Here is a 27,527-nt window from a genome sequence, read left to right as displayed (position 1 = left end):
ATCATGTTATAACGTATCCACTTAAGGTAAAAATAATACAAAGAATTCAATTGCAATATTTTTATTTTGACGTGTTTGGCAAAATAGTCAATTTCTCGTACAACTCTGAAAGAGAGGCGTCACTCACAGCACAAATCCTACTTTAATATTAATATTATAAATGTGAAAGTTTATATGTCTGGATGTATGTTTGAACTTCTTTAACGCAAAAACTACTGAATGGATTTTGATGAAACGTTACAATAATATAGCTTACCCACCAGTATAACACATAGGCTATTATTTATAAAACTATCGCGTGAATTATACTTTATATGGCAAAACAACGTTTCCTGGGTCAGCTAGTCTATCATAAATCACGTTTTTTGTTTAAAATATCCAAGCTTATTTATCTAGCAACCCGTAACATAAACCGCATAATGATACCTCGAGTATTATAAACACAAATGGGTATCAAGTTTCAAGTGGTACCGCAGGGCTTGGCGCCAAAAAAGCTCAGCAGGCGGCTTCAGCGGGCGCCCGGGACGTGTGGGCATATCATTGAAAAGTGGTAACGATAACTTCTTGCGAGTTATATCTATCACGTTAAGAATAAAGGCGACAGTGTGTCAGCCAAAAGTATAGGTATCAAGTCACTCCAGTTAACAATCCCAATTTGCACAGCTAGTTTGAACAAATATTGATATGCATTTGTTTTTATCGCATAAATCTATTTTAAGCTCTTGAAAATAATATGTATGCAGTATTCTATATTCTAGATCATGTCAAATGTCCATGTCGCACTTACTCCCGTAACAATTGGGAACTGTACTCTCGAAATTGTCGACGAGTACGTCTACCTCGGACAAAAAATCCAGTTAGGCAGGTCCAATTTCGCGAATGAGGTCACTCGTCGAATCCTATAATATAATCGGTCGGGCAGCGTTCCGAAAGTTCTGTAAAATTTTCTCGTCCCAATTTGCGAAACTGCCGTGGCAGTGGGCAGATCACATAGGTTGACGGCCATATGGCGACGACGTACCGGAAGACGCAGTGTTGGTAGGCCCCCCACAAGATGGACCGACGATCTTGTCAAGATCGCCGACATACGTTGGATGAGGGCAGCGCAGGACCGATCATCGTGGAAATCTTTGGGGGAGGCCTTTGTCCAGCAGTGGACGTCTTCCAGCTGATGATTATTATTATTATTATTTGAAGAGGGTGGCTATTTCCTAGTCCTAAAGATTCCTAGTAACACCGCGTCCAAAATTGAACTATTGTGTTCGCCACTCATACTAAAGCTCGTCGTCAAGCCCTGCCGCCTTTACGAAACGCAGTAGTTCCTTGACGCGAGTGTTGCAAACACTACCTGGTGGCACGAAGTAGTCGCCAAAGATTGTGTTACGCTTATGCATTAGTGGGCCGCAGTCGCAGCTGATGATGATAATGATTGTAGTAAACTTGCTTATGAATAAAAATCAGTGTTTGTATTTTTGTTCCCGGAATTCGGAATATGTATACTATATACTTAACGAGAAATTAAAAATTGCTGGGCTACTAAAATCTATTGCGTCTACTCGATTCTTATAAATAAACACAATAGGCCAATAATCAGTATAAATGAATTTCTAATTAACTTGTATCCCGTACCGTTAGATGCTTCATGCTACATCAGATAAAAAAAAAAAATTCATTTACTTCAAAATGGCGTCGTTGTCCAGGTGAGTGGTTATAATTATTTTCTTTATCAATTATAATAATTAATTTTAATAATTATCCAATTTGTATACAATTTTACGATAGGAAATGTGATTTTGTGACCAATTTCTTCTTATGAAATGTCTGATGTAAGATTGTGAAGGTAACCATGCAGAGTCTGAGTTGGGATCATTATGTTTACTTACAATAATGAGCTGACTTGCTTCTTTGTTCTTTTAATATCTATTAGTATCGGAAAACTAAGACTATAATCATTACAAAATGATTTGAGTCGAAAGGCCACTAATATAGAATTGTTATTATCTTGAAACATTGTTTTAGTTTGCTACCAGCTCCTGTACAGCAAGTATGGGACAGAGATGATGAACTAAAAGCTAAGCGTGTTGGAAGCGCACTTGTTGTTTCAAGAACTAGTGTGCCTCCTTATGGACAAAGAAAAGGATGGGTACCAAGGGCAGAAGACGACTTTGCAGGTACATACAAAACATTAAAATGGATTTGACCTTTAGTTTATGTAATCAATAGTATACATTTATAGAAGTATAATGATATAATTAAAAAAAGCAATTGATAAGGTAAGGTAAGGTAATGGTAGAGGCTTCTTACCATAAGCATCTTTATACCGGGTCCGAGCATCTTTATAAAGAAACATAGAGGATACATGCACATGGGTTCTGTCACATACACTTCACAAGTATTACTTTAATTAATAGTAAAATAATATAAATGACATTATATTTGTGTAATGATAAATAATCTAGCGCAGAGCGAAATGTATGCTGTTATGAACAGAGGATAACTGCGTATGGGTATGTACTGTTGCGAACTTAATAATATTTAATAATTGTGTGTATTAATTGTGAAAGTGTTAAGTACTTCTGTGTAAAGTTCATTATGTGCCAGAGTTGTCAAATTCTAATTTATTTTCTCAACAATAGAATACATGTGTGTGTGTCTGAGTGTATGTGTTATACCATGCTTGTCTTCTCAAAACAGTATGTCTTCCGAGCATATATATATTTTTATGTCGCAAAAAACCAAAATATAAACAACATTTAACAGTCAAACTCAAACTTAACAATAAACAACAAAAAAATGCTGCCATCTATACACAACCTCTGAATACAGAAATGTTCTGTAGACCTCTCTATAACTGAATAATACCTATTGGCATTTTAGCAAGAAACAATAATTGATTTCATCTATTTTAGAATTGGATGTAATTCCAGAAAAACATTCCAAACCACAATGATATCTAAATTGAGCTAAGAAGACAAAACTGGTCAAGTGATTCACACTAACAGACTGACAAAAAATGGCAGCCCTACTGTCACTTTAAATTATATCATTTAGTAGCCCAAACCATCTGTATGGAATACACTAATATTTGTTTAACTTTAAACATGAATTCCTTAAGATGTGATGTTTCCGGCTTGGATAGTTTTTCAGGAGCTACATCCAATTTAGAATAAGTAATTTCTATAGTTGCATGTTAATGCAATGTACGGTACTTATGTTATAAAGAGTCAATGGCAATTATACGTAGTTTCAAATGCTGTCAGCGGCGAAATACATTTCTGCTTTTTTTTTTAATTTTATTAAGATAATTAGATCATAATGATTAAAAAATGGATTGCGCTGCATTTTTATTCTAAATAAAGATATTTTCCTTAGCCATACAATTTTTTTATATTTTTGAAATTTTCTGTGCCATATCTCCCCACTTTTACGCCTTGTTAACACCAAGGTATTATACATGTATTTGACAAGTTTCAGGTAAATTTCAAATACAATATTTATCAAAACTGTAAAACTTGTTGTAGAAAAAATTTGTATGAAAATTGTTGGATAAAATTGTTTCTGAACTACTAGTTGTCCACATTTTTATGATCTCATGTTTTATACTTGTTGTGGGCTTGTAGCTAAATTTGTAGAATTAAGACATGTCAGTCCTAAAGTTTAATATGAATATAGCCCAATTGACGACTGATGTGTACAAAATGAAGCAAATGCAAGAAAAACATGCGTACAGATCGAGATCATACCATATTGAATGATATAAAAATAGAAGACAGAAGTGAATTCAGAATAAAACCAGTAAATTCCGAGAATTTCCTTAAAAAATTTGCTCTATACATTTCAAAGCAGAATACACATTAACCTAGATGCCATCACTCCATCAGAGCAATTTTTTTTTTACGGAAAAGGACAAACAAGTGTAAGGGTCACCTGGTGTATAGTGGTCACTGCCGCTGCACACATTCTCTTGCAAAACCGGAGGAATCACAGGATCGTTGCTGGCCTTTAATAAAGGCGTACACGTTTTTATTTTGTTGGCTGTTTACTTAAGATTGCACATTCATATTCTTCTTTGTATTTGCATCGGATATCAATGGCTTAAAATAGTCAATGCATGACTATGCTTGCGAGATGATTGTAAAAGTATTGAAAGAATATAATATATTAAGAAAAATAAGCTGAGATAAATATTGCTAAGAAAGTTTGCTTCTTTGACCACTCTATTCATATAAGTTTTTCATAAAAATTATCAATACTTGTTAAAACCATGTATGTTTTATGTTTGTGTGAACACATAGTGTTTTATACCTACATAAAGACTTGTTGGCAACAAAGTGTGAACGAAAGTATTTTTCAGACAATTGCAATACATGTTGTAAACAAATTTTTTAAACAAAATTATTTTTTGACAGGTTTTGTATAAAACAAGTTTATAACTTGTATCTTGTTGTAATAAGGGGTTAGAATGTTGTTGTTTTACACCATGTATATAGAAAGGTAAAGATTATTAAGATGAGCTTTACTCCAATGGACTAGTGGATTGGTGCACTCTGCTGACACAAACTTGGATGGAAGTAATCACTTCCAAATGTCCAAAATTTCCATCTATACTCAAACCTATGTTTTCAGTGTTGTCGGAAATATGCCTGCCTATTATCTATTTTTATTACTAGCTGACCTGGCAAACATTGTTTTGCCATATAAATTGTATATGTAATCTATTACAAAAGATTTCATTGAGATTGGTCGAATAGTTTAGGGGTTATTAGGGAACATACAAACATACATTCTCTTTTTATATATATATAGATATTTTGAATGTGAATTCCGGGTGGCCATATGCTGTTATTCAAGATTATAGTTATGTACATTGCCCATAAAAAAGATTTAGTTTACTTAGAAGGCCTTGATTTTGATTTGAATAAGGTAACTTTGCAAAAGGATGAGCCATAATGTTAGTTTCAATTGTATTTTCTCTGTTTTTTCAATAGCCTTGGATGTTTTTAGATGGTGGGGCTTTCCCCGAGATCCATGTGGCCCAATATCCCTTGGGTATGGGAGTCAGAGGCAAAGAGAGCACATCAAATGCTTTGGCAGTGCAATTAGATGAAACAGGTCGTGTCAAATACTCTGCAATTGCCAGACAGGGCCATGGGGCTGATAAGGTATGAACAATATAACTATATAAGATAGACTAAGACTATAACTATATAGGATTGATGATAGCTCACTATTGAGTCCACAGATACAAACTTCTTATCATTCTATGAATTCACACTGTGATGCACTAATGTGTAAGCATTTTCGTTTTTTGGTCTGAAATTTCTGGGCAAATGAGACTTAACATTTTATGTCCCAGGTGACAAGCGCAATTGTAGTGCCACTCAGAATTTTAGGGTTTTTCAATAATCCTGATTGGCACTGCATTGTAATGGGCAGGGTCGATTACCATCAACTGCTCACCTTGTCCCTCAATATCAATAAAAATATCTGAACAATAATAGAAATATTCAAACATATTCAATTCAATGTTATTTATAATTCAGTTAATGTGATATTGTTCTGTATATTATTAGAAATATCAAAATTTTGCATAGACAATATATATATATGATACACAAATAAAGGTGTAAAAGGCATATATTTTTTCAAAATTGATTCCATTAGAATTCTGTTTGATGTAAATTCTAATATACTAGATACTACTACCGCTTCGGAAACTAATGGCGCACTGAGAGAGAAGGAGCGGCGCAAGAAACTCTCCCAACATTCTTTTTTTTGCTCTTTTTAATGAAATATTACAGTATTGTACTGTCATTGCTATTGGTATAAAATAATCATAATCTAGTCCCAGGCTGTTGAATCACTTAAATATTCAGCCGTGGAGTAGTGTAGTAGTAGGATTTACGACAGAGCCATATTTTAATAAAACATTAAATTTATGTATAGATAATGCCTGAGTACCTACTACAACCTTAACATAAAAACTTTCAAAGAAATATTAAAGTTCTTAACAATATTGCATAAATACAGTTAAATTTTACAAATGTTCCCAATTTTTTTTTCAGATTATTTATTCTAAACTCAGTGACCTGCTACCGTCAGAAGTATTGGCAGAGGATGATCAAACCTTACAGAAACCCTGTGATGATGACATACAGGACATTACAGAGAAAACAAAACTGGCTCTGGAGAAACTGACAAACGCCAAGATTTCTGCAGCTATGCCAGTTAAAGCCGCACCCAAAGCCGTTAGTTGACTTCCTTCTTTAATAAAACAGTTGAATTTTCAGAATTTCGTTTATTCAAAACCTGTATGTTACAATACAGTATTTGTCTTATTTGATTTGGCTGATAGCACTAACAGTACCCACATCTGTTGCTCTATCCCAGGTTCACGACTGGAAGCAACATGAAAATTAGAACCCAGTTTTGGTCCCATGATACTTCTGAGGCTTTCTTTTATCAGAGTGGGGATATATATTCATTTGGAGGCATGAGTTTTTACTCAAACATAATATCTTATTATATTACTACTGGTGGTAGGAATGTGAATTAATAATAAGAGATGGACCCATGGTTTATGAATATAAAATGTATAAATTTTTATGGAAATGAAAATGAGCGAACATTTGTATCACCTGATAGTAGGTGATCAACAGGTTCCATACTCTTTTGTAACATAAGAGGAATAACTAGGAAGAAACAAATGTATAAACCATTCAAAAACTGAAATTAGATTGCTTTGTGTCGGGCAAGGATCTAAACATGGTGCCACTGTCACATCTAAATAAGAGAGTGTCTAGATCTTTGGAGGAGCAAGGGCCGTTTTTCAATAATTCATATATGTAATCGACACTCTTACAGTGAACCGATTAAGTATGGTGTGCATGGTTCTGTTTTCGCAATATAACCCCTTTACAGACACAAAAACATTCCTGGGATGCTCACAGACTTCTAAGAGTGTCCTAGTATTTTCAATGGTTTTTGCCCATTTGTTGGCCTGTACATTCCAGAATTATGTGAGTGAGAACAAACAGAAATTCAAAAGGTTGTGCCTCAAGTGGACCAACGCACACTTGGCCAGCATGCTTTTTTATAACTACAGGCTCATAAGGGTTTTATGCCTGTGTTGTTTTCACGCAAAATAGGATCACAATAGATGCCAAGTGGCGGAAAATAGCTGGTAAACTTTTTACATTGGAATTCAGCATTCCTTGTGAAGTTTTTTAGTTTTTAAAAACACAAAATCATTTCAGCGAGCACCCCAACCATTCCTCAATGGTGTAGTAAACTTCCAGAACACGTCTTACGAAGTACATTGATAGTGCCTTATATTTTCAGGGACCAGCTCAGTACATTAGGTACACTCCAGCCCAACAGGGTGGTACATTCAACTCAGGTGCCAAGCAGAGGGTCATAAGGTAAGCATTAAAGTTCTAATGCACTGTAAGCCCTCGTTGCATTATGTGTGTCATTGAATGGAATTATTTCTAACTAATGCTTTTATGATCCCCGTTTTTTTTTAATGAACTCAGCATTATGAAGCACTTTGTGGTCACTAACACTGGTCTTTATGAGGGCAATGTAGACCTGCATTTTTACCTGCGTTCGTTACCTGTATTTAAAAAAAATGTTATGAGATTGTTGAGAGAGAGGGGCACTAAATGACTTATGTTCTTCTTTTTTTTTCTTTTCAAATTCACATGTATCTTGATTTTGTCATTTTTGGTTTATTTTATATTATTGTGTTCTTGGTGTCACTAAAGTAAAGACTTTACATGCTGTGACACCTTCATTTGTTATACACTCAACTCATATTTTGTTAATATTCAATATATTTAAGCGTATAAGAATGTAGGAACTACTGGTTGTCCTATAAATAAATAAATACATGGTCAACATCTTATGTCTCAAGGTGACGGTCACAATAATGGTAGTGCGAAGAATCATGAGCAGCACTGCATGGTAATGGGAAGGGCATATCAATTACCATTGCCTGAAGGTCCTGCTCATATTGTCCCTTATTGTCATAACAATAACAGTCAGGTCCGCCCGATGCACAGGAAATGTACAGGGAATTTTGCTGATGTAGGGGTTTATAAATGTATCACTATGGTCATAGTATCTTTGGATACTCTGTTGATTTTATATTCTAGCATTAAGAGAACTGTAATAACTATAAGAAGGCCACTCCACAAAAATAGAACACAGACTCCGTGTCATGTATCAGATATCTGTTATTGCAGGATGGTTGAGGCTCAAGTAGACCCGATGGAACCCCCGCGGTTCCAGATCAACCGCAAGATCCCACGTGCAGCGCCTTCGCCCCCGGCCCCTGTACTGCACTCGCCTCCTCGCCGCGTATCCGTGAAACAGCAGCGAGATTGGAAGGTGCCGCCTTGCGTCTCACACTGGAAGAACGCCAAAGGTAGCATGATACATCCACACAAAGACAACCAAGTGTGCAAATCAAATTATTTTTCAAACGAAATTACTTATTTTGCCTTGAAATAGGTCTTTAATATTACAATGTGTCCTGTATCCAGATTATATTAAAAGCATGCAAAAACTATTGAAAGAATATGTTATGTTTTTAAAGTGATAACCCACACTTCTAGGATTAATACACAAATAAAATTTTAAAAACAAAATTTTATGAACGATGCAGGATTCGAACCCACGACCTCCGGCGTTCCGTGCCGGTGCTCTAACCAACTGAGCTAACCGTTCGAGTACCGGCGCGTTATAAAATTCTGTTTGCTTTGTTCAACTCTCAGGTTGTGGCTTCATCTACAGGATCTACTTTACAGTTGATAACCTGCTCAACCCCAATATCTGCATATTAGGAAATTGACTTGAGATATCGCTCTTGTAAATCTAAACAATATGTTATGTTTTTAAAGTGATAACCCTCACTTCTAGGATTAATACACAAATAACTCAGTTGGTTAGAGCACCGGCACGGAACGCCGGAGGTCGTGGGTTCGAATCCCGCATCGTTCATAAAATTTTGTTTATCAAATTTTATTTGTGTATTAATCTGTATGTATTCTATTCTAATCTCTTTTTCCTACTGTGGCTTCTGCGGAAGTTATACCACAGGTATGCCAATGTCACGTTAAGGTAGATCACCAAGCTTAGAGTATTTGTTTACTAATTTTAATGGTAATGATCGGTGCTAAAGATTGAAACAAGTTTTAGTTTCTTATACCTGAAACAAATATACATGCTGTTAGACTATAAAGGCAAAGCCAAATTGGCTTCAAAGAAACTGGGTGTCATTAATAGAGCACGGCAATACTTCAAGCCGGCCTACATTCTAGCGCTCTACAAAGCGCAGGTCCGGTCACACATGGAGTATTGCTGTCATCTCTGATCTGGCGCACCCCAGTATCAGCTCGATCCATTTGACCGCGTGCAACGTAGAGCAGCTCGAATTGTCAAAGACCCAGTGCTCTGTGAACGGCTGGATCACTTGGCGTTGCGTAGAGACGTCGCTTCATTGTGTGTCTTCTACCGCCGAATTCCACCTTCGCACGACATGCCACAAGTTAGGATATCATCCCCACCATCTGGATGTGTGGCGGTCCTCCACAGTGCGGTTTTCAAGGAGCTTTCTTCCACGTACTGCAAAGCTGTGGAATGAACTTCCTTGTGCGGTGTTTCCGGGACGATACGACATGGGTAGCTACTTTCAAAAAAAGCGCGTACACCTTCCTTAAAGGCCGGCAACGCTCATGTGATTCCTCTGGTGTTACAAGAGATTGTGGGCGGCGGTGATCACTTAACAACAGGTGACCCGTACGCTCGTTTGTCCTCCTATTCCATAAAAAAAGGACATACACAAATATAATATACTTAAATTTTGAAATATAAGTACTTAGTGATATTTACAACTTAATCCTCTTTATTTTAATATATTTACACAAAATATATACAAAAAGAGTGAAAACTAGGGAGAGGAGACATTTAAAGGTTGTTTGGCGGGAAACTTCAACCTTGTACTAAGAAGGTTGTATTAAAGGGTAATTGAAGAATAAAGGATCCACTTTTCCCTCATCTAAACCACATTCACATAGGGAATTGTCCCTAATTCTTAGTTTAGCTAAAATACTGGAGTACGCAATGGTGAGAGAGAAAGACAGCACGCGCGCTGTCTCTGTTTCGTTTCAGTTATAAAATTTTTTACGTGTGTTATATTAGATGTAACTTACATTTTTTAAATCAAAAGCACCAAATTCTGTTACAACTATGCACGTAATATCTGTTTCCAAACCTAACTTAATTTGAAGTTCACCAAAAATACAAGATGGCGTTCATTTACATTTAAATAACCTACTTCTGGCAATTGGGAATGGCGTAAGGCGGTAATTGGAATCCCAATTACCCCTAGCGTTCTTAATTATTTACCCCTAGTGCTGCTTCATGATTATGGGTAAATGTTTCAAAAACTTAGTAGTAAGAGATATACTCAGGTTTTATCCAGCATAACAATAAAAATCAACTCGATGAAAACCAGAAAAGACAAAGTGAGAGAAAATCTAGACAAATTTCCAAATAAAGAACCAAAAAACAATAACATTACAAATTAAGCCACAAGTCAAGGGTAATGCAGTAAGATATTTAAAGAAGGCTTTAGAAGAAAATGAAAACGAAGAAGTGTGCAACGAAAATTATGAATCCCCACCGACAGAGGATTAAATCCTATGCACCGCGCCATTTGTAAGCTCTGTGCACATGAAAAATACACTGCTGGCAATACTAGTAAACATTACGTGTGTGATATGTGTCAACCAAAACAACTATAGTGTATTTATAAAGATTTTAATGTGCGTTCCTAATCACCCCATACCGTTTCCATTTACCCCGCGGGATGATGTCAATTACCCCAAAGGGTATCGGGTAAAAAGGAATGGCAATATTTTTTGTTTTAATTCATATTTATAATTAAAAAAAAACAGGTTGTTTTTTATTTTTTTTTGTTACATATAAGGAGATAAATAGGCAAAGTTTATGTTTCAATAAGAGTTGATTATCTCATTGACTTTTTTCTATTATTTTTGAGCGTTGAAAGTTAAGTGTTCCCAATTCCCCCACTTTCCCCTACAGAACGTCACTGGCGTACATAAGCACGTAGTGCTTATAAAAATCGTTGTTTCTTAAAACTTTGATAACTTTTATGTTAAACGAAGATATCGCAATAATTTTAAATAAGGGCCAAGGGTGAATGGAATAAAACTTAGAAGAGTTATATTGAAATCTATTCAGTAGTTTTCCGTGATGCGCGCACATATGAAAACCTCTATCATTTTATATATTATATAGACTAGCCGTTCCCACCGCTGGGCGTATTTTAAATGGAAATATATTAATAAAGGGACGTTGGAAATCGAAAAATAATAAACCATCTAGGATATATTTCGGATCGAATGGTGATAGTTTTATGTCGATTCGATCAGTAGTTTAGGCGTGATTGAGCCTCAAACAAAGACCTTTTTCCCGAAATTGCGACTTCTGAGATTACGCCTCCAGCGCGCTAACCCATCGGATGTTACCGATAAACTAAGCATCCTTATTACATATCATGCATCAATCCTAGGTATGTTTGGAACTTTTCAGTTGTGGCGTCCATAATGTTGGGTACCAGTATAAATTGATACTTGACTTATGCTGCGGCCTCATTGTCGCAATAAGTTTGCGCTAACACGTTGAGCTTGACATTTTTTATTTTATTATTATGGAGGACTTACAGTCTTAATTTAAAACTATAATATAAATAATAATAATAGTAAACTACAACCTAAAAGACCAATTACAGGTCATCGCTATTAGAAATAAATTAGAGGTAGACATACAACTAATTTTTTTTGAAAATGGTTAAGAAAAACTTGGAACTTAACTAACTAGGAACAAAGAAGAAGAAGTAGAATTTTATTGAAGGTATTACTCGCCTGTCTGTAGTTAGTGTTCCCACGCGAAATGAAAAGCGGAACATACGTACGCGATGAAATTGTATAAGAGGGACCAACGGGCAATTATATCATATGGTATGTTACTGTGGGGATCAGCAACTGATTATCAGGACATTTTTGTACTACAAAAGAGAGCTATACGCGCCATTTATAAATTAAAACCTCGAGATTCGCTTAGAGATTTATTTAAAGAAATCCATATTTTGACAGTTGCTTCCCAATATATTCCCTACCTTATCGAGAATGGTATCTTGATACATTTGTGCCTATGTTTTGATACCTTTTTCACAAAAGTATGGCTCAGTCACTCCTTCATAGCTAATACCCCACCAAACCATCACATCACTGAAGTCGGATATCTAATTGGAAAGCTTCCTTAGAGCTTTGAAAATAAATACGGTCATTTTGTTTCTTAAAATGTTGCTCAATTGTAAAGAATTTCTCATCCGTAAACAAAAATGTTCTGTGACCTCCCTTTGCGTACCGCTTCAGTAGTTGTTTCGATTTTACCACCCAATTCTTTTTTAAATTATCAGTTAAGTAATGACCAGTACGTCTCTTATAGGCTGCAAGTCCTAATTCATCTTTTCAAATACGCGACATGGTTCTAGGTGCTAACTTCATCTCCCGAGATAAAATCTTTTGCTTTCGGACAGGATTTCTTCGAATTCCCTTACTGCCTTGACAACCTTTTTCGTTGGAACTCTACGTAGACAGCCAGATCTTTTTCTGTCACAAACAGATGTCTCATTGTACCTATTAATAGCCCGGTACACAAACATTTTACTAACACCAAGTGTATGGAGAGTTTTAAAAATTACATTTGGCTCCATATTTACTTTGTCTGATGCAATCACAGCGATTCGATTCTCTTTATCACCCCACTCCATTTTAATATCGCAAAATGTTGTACATGAACAATCCTATAAAAATGACACGATTCCAAATTCAAATGTAATATTTTATTTTTAATTGTAACAGTATTTATGGCTAGACTAACCCCCTTAGTCATAATAGTCTGCTAACTTAAAGCATTGCTAATTCTCACTCTGTCTTTTTCTATTGACCTAAGTCAGTGAAGCTAAGTGAGAAAAAACACTCCTAAGCAGATGTTTAAAGTTAGCGGACCATTATGAATAAGGGGGTAGGTATATACAGGTAATGAACACCTATTTCTGTTTAAAATTGTCATCAAAACTTTAACTTATTAAGCAAAATAAACTGATTAACATATTTTTTCAAGTATATTACAAGATCTTTTTTATCCTTTCGTTGAAAGGTCTTTGACTAATAATGTCCCTAAATTTAGTGTCATCCTTCCAATATATTTGAAAAGTAATTAACAGTTCGTAAATATATTCTTTATAAAATATAATTGCCATTTTACATACCGTTTTTTCCCTATGTCTGTAAATAGTTTATTAAATGTCACCAGTTCTTTAATGTCGGTGGCATATTATTGATTCGCTCTATCAGACACAGTGAGCAGGCACTCTACAAAAGAACTAACAATTAGTTTCACCACTGACATTAAAATTAAACTTTTTTATTTATACCGCGAATGATTTGTTGATTTGAGCTTTGTCTTGTCCTTGACATATGTAAATATCAGCTTCCTGGAGCATGCTCTGCACCGGCGACAGTAACTCTGGCGTGATTTCGTATAAAAAGGGATCTCCAAGTTGTTGGGGCATCAGTCGGTCTTCATCCGTGCAACGTTAACCAATTCAATCAACATGTTCAAGCTAGTGGCTCTATGTGCTCTTGTGGCTGTGGCAGCGGCTACGCCGGCTCCGGACACTGTCATCAGCTCTCACCTGTCGCACCCTGGCCTGTCGTTCTCTAGTCCGCTGTACAACACCGCCGCATCGCCTCTATGGTACTCCCCTTCCATCTTCTCCAACGACTACGCTCACCTCATCAAGAAGCGCTCCGTTCCCCTCATCGACACCTTCTACGGGGCGTCTCCATTGACCACCTACTCCGCTGGCATCGGCTCCCCCTACATCATGTCTGCTTACGGCGCTCCCCTCTACTCTCCAGGACCTCTCGCTTACTCCACTTTCATCAAGAAGTAAATAAAGAGTTTCAAAGACGATAACCCAGAACAAGATCATGAAAAAATTCGGTTTCCAAAGTGATAAATATATTCTGTAATTTGAACTTGTATAAATACATCATTGATTGGCATTTGAATAAAATTTTCATACGAATTGAATATTATTAAATAGTAATAAGTGAATATTATATAATCGATACCTTTAGATCATTTATACGTCTAGATAGACTATGACAGCTGAGAAAACTTCGAAAACAATTGAGTTTACAACTAACCTCTATTTTGAGCAATTCGAGCACACGACACAAAGTGTCATACGAATCAATTGATTCCACAAAGTCGCTGTGCGAGGTAAAAAGTTTCTTGCATAACATGCAGCTATGAAATAATAATAATCTATGACATAAAAGTCAACGATAGTTACGATTTTTATATCAAGTAAGAGGTAGACTGAATATTGGGAACGGCCGTTAATGTCTATGTTTAAAATGAACTACGTCCAATTATCTTTTTGTTTTCTGCCCGCAGGTTACACCATACCACTTGACAAGCGTCTGGCAGCTGACGGCCGCGGTCTGCAACAGGTGCACATCAACGAGAACTTCTCCAAGCTGGCCGAGGCGTTGTACATAGCTGACAGGAAGGCGAGAGAGGCCGTGGAAGCGCGTGCGCAGCTCGAGAGGAGATTGGCGCAGAGGGAGAAGGAGAAGAAGGAGGAGCATCTGAGGATACTGGCGCAGAGGGCCAGAGATCACAGAGCGGGTGAGTGACAAACAAGACATAACAAACCAGGCGTGAGTCAAATCACGCGTGCGTTTTTATTCCATACAATTGCATATTTTTTTAACTTTTTGAGAAAAAAAACACAAATAAGATTGCTTAAACTTATACTTACCGTATTCCCAATTATGAAAACTATTAAGAAGGTCAGCATAGTTGGTAAGAGTGCCGGGGCGTGGCCTTGGTAGTGGCGTAGTTTTGAATTCGGCATAGAAATTAGATTTGTCTATTTTATCCCAAAACTAAGAATTTGCCTTGATTATTCTTCTCTAATCCTCCTCGATACTGGAGTTTATTATAAACATTATGCTTACTATAATAAACTTATTTGTCTACTTTGTTCTGACATCAAGCAAAACTCTGCCTACGCGTCTATTATGCAGAGTTTTTGTTCAGTTGTGTTTCGACGCGCGGTTTGAATACAACGCCACGCAATGACAAAGTGTTCAGTGAAAAACTAAGTAACAGCATGCCCTATATGTAAATAAAATTATGTAACTAACTTGACGTTTGTAATCGACGAAATATGCGAAAGAGACTTTCGTCTATTTCACACCACCATCAATGAGCGTATACAATAGACTTTGAACATTGCTGCTACGACTTAAGATGTTAATTTGAATCAACGTTTTAATGTTATTTGTATAACTTAATGTATACGTATATACAACGCTACTGGGACATTTTTAACGATCTTTTATTAGGCGATTGGGAGATTAGTTGTTCATTGTACGTAAATGTCGGCCATAGGTACAGCCACAGCTAAGTAAATAGCTACTTAGTGTAAAAATGTCGCATGCTATCTCTTTCGCGTAAGCGAAGCAGCCTCAGCCCTAAGTAACCAATAAGTATAAGTAGATTGTAGTAACTTTTTTTTAAGACAGTAAGGGACAAGACAAGCAGGACGTTCAGCTGATGGTTGATACGCCCTGCCCATTATAATAATAATAAACTTTATTAGCAACATAATTACACTGCAGGACACTTTAGGTCGAAATTTATATCATTAAGCAATGGAACCTTTAATAAAATGAGTAATTTGAACATAAGGTGTAACAATAATAAAGAATAATTAATACAGACCTAGTGGAATTTAAAAAGGAATATAAAAACAATAACATTAAGGAGCAGTGCAATCACTATAGTGTTGCCAATCGGCGGCCCACTCAGTATACGTCGAGCCGTCTGAGGCTTGACACAGATTTTCAGTTAGCACCGTGTTTACAATGCAGTACCGCTCAGGATTCTTAAGAAACCCAAAAAATTCTGAGCGGCACCACAATTTCGCTTGTCACCTTGAGACATAAGATCTCATTTGCCCAGTAATTTCACTGGCTACGGCGCCCTTCAGACCGAAACACTATAATGATTCACGGTAGAAATAGGCGCTGTTGTGGTACCCATAATTTAGCTGGCATCCTGTGCAAAGGAGCCTCCCACGGGCTGATGATTCTTTTAAATGAAATGTTTCAATATTAAGGTATAAGAGCACCTGATGAAGAAGGCCTACCAATGGAAGAGGACGGTGAGTCGGCGGAGAGAGATAAACTGAGAGCCGAGCGACACAAGGAGAGGCAGAGAGACCGCAACTTGGCTAGAGCTGCACCAGACAAGCGGTAGGTTGGATAATTACTCTGTGATTTTTGTTGGAACTAATCTAAAACAGGTGTTGAATATAATATAAATATATTTATTTACCATTGGGAGTGACAATCACATAATATATTGCAACAACACTTGGTAAACGTCATGAAACTACATCAGTACGTAAATTTGATATGGGGAGAAGAACTTCTTAGCTACTTGCTACTTTATATTGCTAGAAAGCTTGTTTACTGTATTAATTATAAACTGTCATTTTGTTATTGTATTACGGCCGTTCCCAATCTAATGTTCCCAACTATCTACAGATAGAGATAATAAATAACTACATTCTACTGTCAGTAATAAGCTGTCAAAAATCTTTTTAAGGAATAGGAGGACAAACGAGCGTACGGGTCACCTGGTGTTAAGTGATCACCGCCGCCCACAATCTCTTGCAACACCAGAGGAATCACAGGAGCGTTGCCGGCCTTTAAGGAATGAGTATGCGCTTTTTTTGAAGGTACCCATGACGTATCGTCGCGGAAACACCGCATAAGGAAGCTCATTCCACAGCTTTGTAGTTCGTGGAAGAAAGCTCCTTGAAAACCGCACTGTGGAGGACCACCACACATCCAGATGGTGGGGATGATATCCTAACTTGTGGCGTGTCGTGCGAAGGTGGAAGCTGTCCTAATATACCTTTCTTATCGCCTTATATTGGGACGCGTGAATTGTAATTTCCATACAAACTTGTATCGCTGGTAAGCTATATGTCGTCCCATTGACAGACAGCGTGTACGGATAAGGTGAGTTACCGTCGATAAGTTTATTGGGAAGGAAAGTCAACGATAGTTTCGATTTTTATCTCAGATAGACTGAATATTGGGAACGGCCGTTAGTAAACACCCATTCTCAGTAATAACCACATTCATCTGGATAATTTAATATTATTAACTTTTTTATTTAACAAATCTCATCTGTAAGTGTAAGTGATATTTTATCGTAATGCGACTTAAAGAAATCTATAAACCGACTCATATATTGTATGTAGCAAATTACAAACTAATTTGTTATATATATTACAGCCATTGCAAAATACTCTATTTGATTGAAAAGAGTGGCCGTTGAGTTTCTTATATGTTCTTCTCACGAGCTCAGCTTTTTACGAACATATGATTATTATTATTCAGTAATTTAAAAGAAATATTTGTGATGACTATTCAAAAGCGCCTAGTTAATAGTTTAAGCCTGATTGCATAAAGTTTTTTGACTTTGAAATGGAATTTAGATGTTCCATTTTTTTCAAAAGTATCATAAAAAAATTAAATGCTTGTCGTACCGTAATTTGAAATTATTGTTATTTTTCAAAGTTCAGTTTCCATCCTCGATAATTCATTCTTAATGATCCATCTCTATGATTCCAAGACATAGTTACGGAAGGTTAAAATCTTTTGTCATAATTACACGTTAAGGCGAAGAGTAAGCAGAAAACACGCAAACATGGTGTTTTTAGACAAGTTTTGTGGTGAAAGTATAGCATTTCGAGCTATGAACACTACTTAATCCTGTTACACATATCCTTAAGTCTTATTTGTAGGTTGCTAATTCTTGCTGTCGGTTATAGTTAACACTGCCGAGCCTTTTTGAAGTACCACTTTTCTTTGAAGTTAATCAAGTTTTTTTGGCATGGCGTGACGCATTTTTTTGGTACTTCTCTCAGAAAAGTTATTCTTATAGCTTGTACTTTTTTGTGTAGGTTAATTTATTCAGATTAGGATTGTAAGCATTTGAATTGTTTTCCACGCAATAATTTTGAAAATATTGGCTTTGTTACATAGATGGCGGGCCGGCAGCATATCGCTCAAGGTCGCTGGCATTTAGTGTCGCCTTAATTGGCTCGGTGGTGCTACACTGTTATGTAAGGTGACACGGAGTCCTTATTTTTTTACTAGTCCGTGGTCATAATATGTAATGTGTGAAAGTTGGCTCTCAAAATTTTTAAATTTTATCAAAAATAATGCATTTAAATTATTAATTAATAGCTTTTATAGGTGTAATTCATATCGTGTGTGTTCTAGAAATAGTTATAAATGATGAAAACAAATCTAAAATGTGTGATTGTCCGAAAATAAGCGAATTTCATTCAAGGTCGTGTTTGTTTACTATTTTTTTTTTATGAAAATAAGGGACGAGTCGAGCAGGGGCCCTTCAGACCAAAACACAGTAATGTTTACACATTAATTACTGCTTCACGGCAGAAATAGGCGCCGTTGTGGTGGCCTCCCACTGGTAATTTTAGACAAGTAAGGAAAAATAGACTGTATATGATATTTTTTCAGTTCCAAGTTGGTGAAGGAGAGAGAACGCGACATATCGGAGCAGATAGCGCTGGGACTTCCGGCTAAGACCAGCCAGGGCGGTGAAGCAATGTTCGACCAGAGATTATTTAACAACAGCAAGGGAATGGACAGCGGTGAGTGCACCACCAACATCATTGTTGTAGCCGTTACTGACTTTAATGATACCACGGATTGGGAATGGAGCGACTGCCCTCAGGCTGTTAAAACATAATTTTTAATGTACATTGTAATTTAGATCATTTATACGTCTAGATTATCACAGCTGTGAAACCATTCACGTGATTGTGAAGTCTATGTCGATGAGTTTCAGTGTATTTTTGTATTACTTTGCTAACGAGCTCGATATTAAGGTCTCAATGGATATCTCTGTTTCGAATGTACCAAGGTGCGTTCACAAAGTCCCTTAATTTTTTATTCTGGAAACTCCTCCGAAACGGCTGAACCGATTTTAATGACATTTTCTGCCTGAGAATCGGCCAAGGGTGACGGCTAAATATATTTTTTGACATTTTTATTTTAATTTTATTGTGATTCAAAATACATACAACTTCAAATTTTCGCCCTTCTACGATCTACAACTATTTTTGTACTGCGATTTTTATATTATTCTGTTCCATCCACAAATCCGCTATTGAGTTGCAAAATGACGATATTTGTATTCTGATATTTGTGAATTGTACGATATATCTGGTAGGTCTGAGAATCGGTTGCGCCTACTTTTTATACCCCAAAAATTTTTTGAACTACTTTATATTATGGCAATACAACGTTTGCCGGGTCAGCTAGTAATTTATATTATATATAATTTTACTTAAATGTGTTCTATTCAGGTTATGGTGACGAGGAGGGCTACAATGTGTACGACAAGCCGTGGCGCAACCAGGACGGTGTGGGCGCACATATCTACCGACCCACGCGGGGCGACGCCGACACGTACGGACACTCGGACACCGCTACGAACAACAGACGGTATGGATCACATCTAATACGTCTAACATATAATGATAATAACATTGATACACTTTTTACATAAATTATCTTGCCCCAAATTTGGCATATACTATGGGTATAAGACAACCATATATTTAATACAATATACCTACATAAATACATATAAACATCCATAAATACATGTAACTACTGGTACGGACCCTAGTCTTCTCGATATTTTCGTATGGCGTTGAGATTTCACTGATAGCTGCAGACTGCAAACACATTGACCCCTTTGAGATGTGGTGCTAGAGAAAGATGCTCCGTATCCCCTGGACAGCATTTCGATTTAATCTCTCCATACTGCGTGAACTTAGGATCTTCTCGCGATTGTTTTCCGAATACCGACGTATTCTAAAACTCTGCCTGTCTAGGCAGAGTTTTAGATTTCATATCGCAAGGAAGGACGATGGAAACCTTGAGAGGCTCATTGTGGTCGGCAAAATAGATGGGAAGATTCCTCGTGGACGCAGTCCAATACGATGGTCCGACCAGATTTGCTCCGCCCTCGACTCTACGGTTCACAATGCCTTTCACACCGCCAGAGACAGGAATAGATGGAGAGCGATCATATGAGAGAAAGTGATACAGAAGGGTGGTCACGACCCTCAGTACTGAGGATTACGACGCAGGGAAGAGGAAATACATATAAACATCCAAAAATACATATAAACATCCATGACTCGGAAACAAACATCCATATTCATCATATCAATGCTTGCATCTACCGGGATTCGAACCCGAATCTCTAGCTTAGTCGGCAGGGTCGCTAATCACTTGGCTATTCTTCTCAATCGTTCACTCTTGTCAGAGTGGTCGTGGTTGCCAAGATGACGCAACATTAGTCGCCGTTGGTCTCCACAGTTATGGGTCGCACTGCCTCCCTCGCGATGCTCCTCCACTTTTGACGGTTTGCAGCATTGCGGGAGCACTCCACAACAGGTGTGTGGGTCACTGTTTTGATCAGGTCCGTCCATCGTGTGGGTGAACGTCCTCTCGCTCTTTTCCCCTCCACCTTCCCCTGCACTATCAACCGCTCAATCGATCCTTCATTTCTGGAGATGTGACCAAAGAACTTCAGAATTCGTAGTTGCACAGTCGACGATAGCCTTTCTTTTATCTTCAGTTCTTTTAAGATGGAATTGTCGGTTGGCTATACAGGTCGTCAAATAAATATAAAGCTTGAGTTTTAGTTATTTATGAAACTGTTGTGTAATAAGGGGTATTAAAACAATAATGTGAGTTAATAGCATCACATGAGTGTTTTAATACCTAATTATCAACAGTTGCATACAAGACGTTATCTAAACCCATAATTTGAATCCTCTATAAAATATTCTGTAGCAGAAAGATTACTGCTAACATTAAAAGAGCCAGTCCTAGTAACCATAATTGTTGTAATGAAAACGGATGATATAATGTTGTACTGAATTTCATTACAACACTCGTTTGGATGATGTAATGGTTATTAGAACATTGGGTGTTTTAATGTTGATTTATTTATACCAACAATATATATAAATGACATTTGCTTACAAATTAATTAGATTCTATATAGTATATCTATTAATTAAAAGCATTCACAGCATTTCATAATAGATATTTAAAAATTAAAACAAAATACTAGTAAATTAAATTTAACTTTTTACAAAATATGAATGCTTGGCAGCATTCGCATACGCTTAATAAGGTTTAGAATATAGAGGATTTAGAGTATGGGTGTAGATAAACTTACTTTCAACACACTTGCTCATAAAGTGAGCCTTATTACCATAGTACTTAGGGCCATAAACCGAATTATAACACACACGTGCATAATAATATTACACACTAATGCATAATAGAATTATCCCTACAAAGTTAAGTTAAGTACCTAACTGTTAATCATATGAGAGTAAAAATAGCATTTTCAATTTAACCGGGTAATACAATTTTTTATTGTAACAACAAAGATGTTTTAAGCCGCTGGAAAATCCATAACATTTTGGGAATAATTTGTTATGAAATATAAGCATTTTATCACTCAAATTATGACTTTAAAGTAGGCTCTATAGCTAAATGTAAGGGACGAGACGCCCTGCCCATTACATTGCAGGGCCGCTCAGAATTCTTGAAAAACCCAAACATTCTGAGCGGCACTACAATTACGCTCGTCACCTTGAGTCATAAGATGTTATGTCATTTCTCTAGCTTCGGCGCCATCCAGAATAAAACACAATAATGGTTACACATTACTGCTTCACGGCAGAAATAGGCGCCGTTTAAGTGACCGTGGCCGGTATTACCTACAGTTTTCCGTATTTTCTGCCTGTGTATTCTGATAAGTTTCGCTGTTTTGTGTGGTGTGGGTTTTTCAGACCTTTTATTCACCCATATTTTAATTTGTGAATGAGGTTTGTACTCGGCCATCTGACCGCGACTTTGGTCAGTTTTTATGAAAATCAGGGACGAGACTAGCAGGACGTTCAGCTGATGGTAATTGGTACGCCCTACCCTTTACAATGCAGTGCCACTCAGGATTCTTGTAAAATCGAAATATTCTGAGCGGCACTAAAATTGCGATTGTCACCTTGAGACATAAGATGTCAAGTCTCATTTACCCAGCAATTTCAGTAGCTACGATTCACTTCAGACCGAAAGAAAGTAATGTTTACACATTGCTTCACGGCAGAAATAGGCGCTGTTGTGATACCCATAATCAAACCGGCTTCCTGTGCAAAGGAGCCTCCCACTGGTTACATAATATGTGTTACAAATCTTTATTAGGGACTACACAATGTACTACACAGATAATTTCATAAAATAATTTACACACAGGTTCGTTGCTGACAAGGAGTTTGCAGGAACTAGCAGTACGAACACACGATCCGGTCCGGTGCAGTTTGAGAAGAACTCGAACCGCTCTGAATCGGTTAGTATATTTATTTTTTTATACATTCACGTATAATCTATAAATAATGTGGAAGCAGGTCAGAAATTTAAAATTAAGTTGAGAAAAGTTGCACTTACTGGATGGTTGTTCAAGGAAACGACACTGATTAATGTCAAAATTTTCTTTTCTTTTTACATTTACCTCCACTTCGGAAAAGGTTAAACTTTAATGAGAAGAATTGTTGATGAATTCATGTTTAAAGTTCTATATATATTAGTGTAATCCATACATGAGGGTTGGGCTACTAAGTCATGATGCCATTTAAAGAGTAGAGGTAGTAAGAGGGCTGCCATTTTTTGTCAGTCCGATAATTTGAATCACGTGACCAGTTTTCTGTTCTTAACTCAATTTCGACATGATTGTGGTTTGGAACGTTTTTCTGGAATTACGAACAATTATACAAATTAAATTTGTAACCAAAATGACGAACCATGCGGGACTCGAACCCGCGACATTAAAATAACAATTTGCTTAGATTTGAAAGAGCGAGATCTCAAGTCAATTTCCAAATATGCAATTATTGGGGTTGAGCAGGTTATCAACCTGTAAAGTAGATCCTGTAGATGAAGCCACAACCTGAGAGTTGAACAACACATACCAAGATTTACATTCCATGCGTTACTCGGATAGTTGGCTCAGTTGGTATGAGCGCTCGGACAGAACCCGATAGGTCGCGGGTTCGAGTACTGCATCGTTCATAAATTTTGTTTAAAAATTCAATTTGTATTTTATTAATGCTGATCGTCTCGTCGTAGCGTGCATATACTCAGTTGAAAATAGTTGCATACTAATCGTTGTTGATGTTGTAGATGTGTGGAATTATATGACTTATCGCCACTGACCTGTATAAATACCACTGGACAGGCTGTTCCATAAGTTTGACAACAAATTTATTGTGCCTATTTGAAGCGCCACTCGCGAGCGTCCAGAGAACTAATTTTGACGTATAATACAAATGGCTGCGAGAGAAGCGTATAGTACTCTGAAGTATTATTGCATTTTGAATTAATTTAGGTCGTTTTCCGTGTTATTTATACTTCAAGAATCAACATTATAAAGTACCCAATTTCTTTTGTAAATAGTTTCCCACCATGTATCGATGATTGTTTTGCTGAGGTTGTCATCACTAGTTCTAGTACCGCAGACTCTCGTTACAGGGCCAACAGCGCCAAAATGGCGAATATCAAACAGGCACAAAAGTACTTTGACAGCCGCCAGTCCAGTGCTTACCGATCAAGATCATTGCTGGTGGCTTTCTTTCTATATTAATTTTAACCGAATATTGTATTGCAGTCAAGACGCAATCAGCCTGACGCAGACTTTGATCCGTTCGGTCTGGATCGGTTCTTGAGCGAGGCCAAGCAAGCTGACAAGTCTTCCAGGAAACGGGACCATCACGAGCCACATGCACATGCTAAGAAACGCAGGGACTAGGTGAGGTGTGTAATGGGAATATTTGTTTTCACAATTAGAATAGAATAGAAAACACTTTATCTATCTATATATATAAAAATGAATTGCTGTTCTTTAGTCTCGCTAAAACTCTCAAACTCAAGAACGGCTGGACCGATTTGGCTAATTTTGGTCTTGAATTATTTGTGGAAGTCCAGAGAAGGTTTAAAAGGTGAATATATAGGAAAATTAAATAAAAACAACAAATTTGTTTTTCCTTTGATGTGTCCATACATAATTTCTATGAGAGAATTTATTGACGCACGGTTTGACAGTTCTGCTGTGAAACAACTTTAGTACGACAGCAGGGTGCATATTTTACGAAGTAATTTTTGATGTTATGATATATTATTGACAAATTCATATAAAAACAATATTTTATTTATTATATACAGAACAACGTTAGGTCAGCTAGTTAGCAATAAAAAACACACACCTTAATAAATTTAAGTATAACATCATATCTTAAAATACTAAATTAAATGAAACAGGTATATGAAATAGGTTTGGACACGTGGAGTGAATGAGTGAAGAAAGAATGACTCATCAAATATATAAGGCAAGTGTGTGTGTGGGCAAGTCGGTCACGGGAGTGCCGAACATTCATTGACTAAAATTGGGGACGTTTTGAGAAAAGGAAAGGTCCGAAGCACCCGCAAGCGGCCAGCATGTATGAAATGAAATGAAATTTTATTTGCAAGAAACATTGTACTTAAGATGTTAACATAATATTATTGATAATCCAATATGTTTCGTCAAATGACCTCCAAAATATGTTATAAAATTGTCTAAATACTCACACACTACTGTTATACTGAAACATGCCGGATTTTACAATATTATCATTAATATTTATGAAATTAAAATTTAAAGATATTATGATATTAGACGTAAGTAATTTAATAAGCCATTTAGTACCAATGTATAATGTTAACAAATTGAATGTCATAAAAGTAAATAATTTACATATAGTATTATCAAATAGACTAATTAATTGTAATACCTAATAATTAATTTTATATTAAAAAATTCATTTAAAGAAGCACTTATTTATTAACCACTGATGCAGTTCTTTTAAAAACTTTGAAGGGTAAATCTTTAAATTCATTTGGCAAGAAAAGAGCAATGAATGTAGAGGAAGCGCGTGAGGTTTGTAAGGATAGAAGCTAGTGGCGTTCTGTTGTCTCTGCCTACCTCGACGGCAACAAGGCGTGAGTGTATGTATGTATATAAATGAAATAGGTAACAAAAATTATTAAAATACAAAATTAAAATTAAAGCCCGCTGACTTTGTTGCGCCCATTCTTCTCAGGTCTGTTGCATTCGTTTTGGAATGGGTGGTAGTTTTTGACGAATAAGTGGTGTCACATCTTATTTTTGAATTAAAAAATTTAATTTTGAATATAATTATCACTTAATTATCAGCAATCTATTGAATTATTTCAGATAAGCTGTGTCGTCTCAAGTTGCAACATTGATTGTGAGATAAGGACATGTAAATTGTGAAGTAGTCTATAAGTGATGTTTTTTTTAATTAAATAAATATTTACATAGAATGTTGTGTTATTATTTTGTAGCTTTTTTACTGTTAATCAGATAGCCATTACGAGGATGTGCTATGAAAGTTAATTAATCGACTCTTGTTGTACAAATCCTGTTGTAACATGCGTTCATATTTAACTAATTTACCAGTCTAGCGAAACTCTAAGAAATAAATAATAGTTTAAAAAACACGCTTTTTATAGAAATAAAATAGAAATTAAAATGTTAACAATACACACAACACCTGCCTCATCCATGACAGGTGAAAATTATATAAATTAATAGAAAACTTATTTTGCAAATTGAAAAATGGAATAATTTAATCAAATTAATTTATTGTCATTGGTCCTCGATAAATCTACGAAGCTTGAAAGAAATCAGGCCGTTTAAAGTGGGTCAAAATCACAAGTGACAAAGAAACATACATACAGGTGAAGCTAATAAAAAGCGTGTAGAAAAGATTGACAGATGACGGATATAATCTTGTAAAAAAACGGAGATGGCCAAAATCAACTACGTATTAAGCAAATGTTCGCTTTCAAACTTAGCTGGATTATACTTCATCGCCAATCGCCATACTGTAATTACTGCTATTTCAAACATGTCACAAATGTCTCACAGTAGACTAAATTTCAATTTTTACTTAGGCAGTCCCGCCCCTTAATACTTGCCAACTTACACTCAAGGTGCGGAGCGCGTCGACACTCGACAGGGCGGCTATCACTGGTGGTCTACTCGCAAAATCGACAACGATATATTCGGAACGATACGATAATACTCCGAGTATATCGCACCTACCCTACTCTAACAAATGTTCGTATTCCATATCGTTTATCGCAACAACATCGTAACCATAGACTAATATTTTGATTTTTTTTACGATGTTAGAGAGAATGAAATATGCGCAAACCTTGAAAAACCTAATATTATCTGTGCCATGTCGCTATGTGTGCTAAGTGTCAAAAGTCAAAACATAGTTTAGGCGCTAAGGACCATGCCAGACTCTGCACCACCAATTTGGTAACATTTACACAAAATATAAATATTAAAAAATTATGTAATGAATATAATATGACCATTTAAAATTGAATAAATAATACAAAACTTGCGGATAATAAAATGTAAAAAAAGTAACTTAGCCCTTCTCCTCAACTTCCTATTTCTCAGGCGGTCATTTGCATTATTTCTACGCATAAACGATCAACAAAATGACTTAAATTACTTGGTAGTAAAAAAATCCTGTTGAATAGTAAATCACATATAATTATTTTAATAATATTTATTAATTATGTATATTGTATGGCAAATATATCTATACAACTTGAAACGATAAAAGCAACGACAGCCTAGGTGTCGTTGAAATTATCGTAAAAGTGACTTTTGATTATTTGTTAAATTCGAATATTCGTCTCTGACATTTTCAACTAAGAGTAGGGTTAGGACCGATAATACCGAAAAATGTTTCGTTCGTTCAATTATCGTTTCGACATTGAATACGATGTAACTAAGAGTAGGATTCGACACGACTAATGCCGCGATATATCGATTATAGGAGTAGGCCCCCTGGTGCGGACAGTATACGTATTGAGCGACGTGCGCGCGGTACGGTTCTCGGAACATATCAGACGTCCCAACTGTACAATTTGTGTTTTATGATGGCTTCTTTAATTGTCCAGTGGGAGGCTCCTTTGCACAGGATGCCGGCTAGATTATGGGTACGACAACGGCGCCTATTTCTTCCGTGAAGCAGTAATGTTTAAGTATTATTGTGTTTCGGTATGAAGGGCGCCGTAGCTAATGAAATTACTGGGCAAATAATACTTAACATCTTATGTCTCAAGGTGACGAGGCACAAG

General features: G+C 36.4%; 1 protein-coding gene across 2 annotated transcripts; it reads left to right on the top strand.

The window, feature by feature from the left end:
- Nucleotides 1–1,650: 1,650 nt before the first annotated feature.
- On the top strand, nt 1,651–25,685 carry LOC126975921 (puff-specific protein Bx42). 2 transcript variants are annotated; one of them, XM_050824038.1, is made up of 13 exons: nt 1,651–1,700; nt 2,020–2,171; nt 5,005–5,162; nt 6,066–6,248; nt 7,342–7,421; nt 8,247–8,428; nt 14,560–14,793; nt 16,292–16,427; nt 18,735–18,868; nt 19,586–19,724; nt 22,563–22,656; nt 23,971–24,111; nt 25,576–25,685. In XM_050824038.1, the coding sequence occupies exons 1-12, from the start codon at nt 1,684–1,686 to the stop codon at nt 24,109–24,111; spliced, it is 1,650 nt and encodes a 549-aa protein (XP_050679995.1). In that variant the 5' UTR covers nt 1,651–1,683; the 3' UTR covers nt 25,576–25,685. The 2 variants fall into 2 exon arrangements, with proteins under 2 accessions (XP_050679995.1, XP_050680002.1); XM_050824045.1 differs by having other exon boundaries at nt 23,971–24,116.
- The last annotated feature ends 1,842 nt before the right edge of the window (nt 25,686–27,527 follow it).

This window comes from Leptidea sinapis, chromosome 2 (genome assembly GCF_905404315.1).
Source record: "Leptidea sinapis chromosome 2, ilLepSina1.1, whole genome shotgun sequence".
Lineage (NCBI taxonomy): Eukaryota > Metazoa > Arthropoda > Insecta > Lepidoptera > Pieridae > Leptidea > Leptidea sinapis.
The sequence above is the reverse complement of the archived record's forward strand: the minus strand, read 5'-3'. Positions and strand labels throughout refer to the sequence as shown.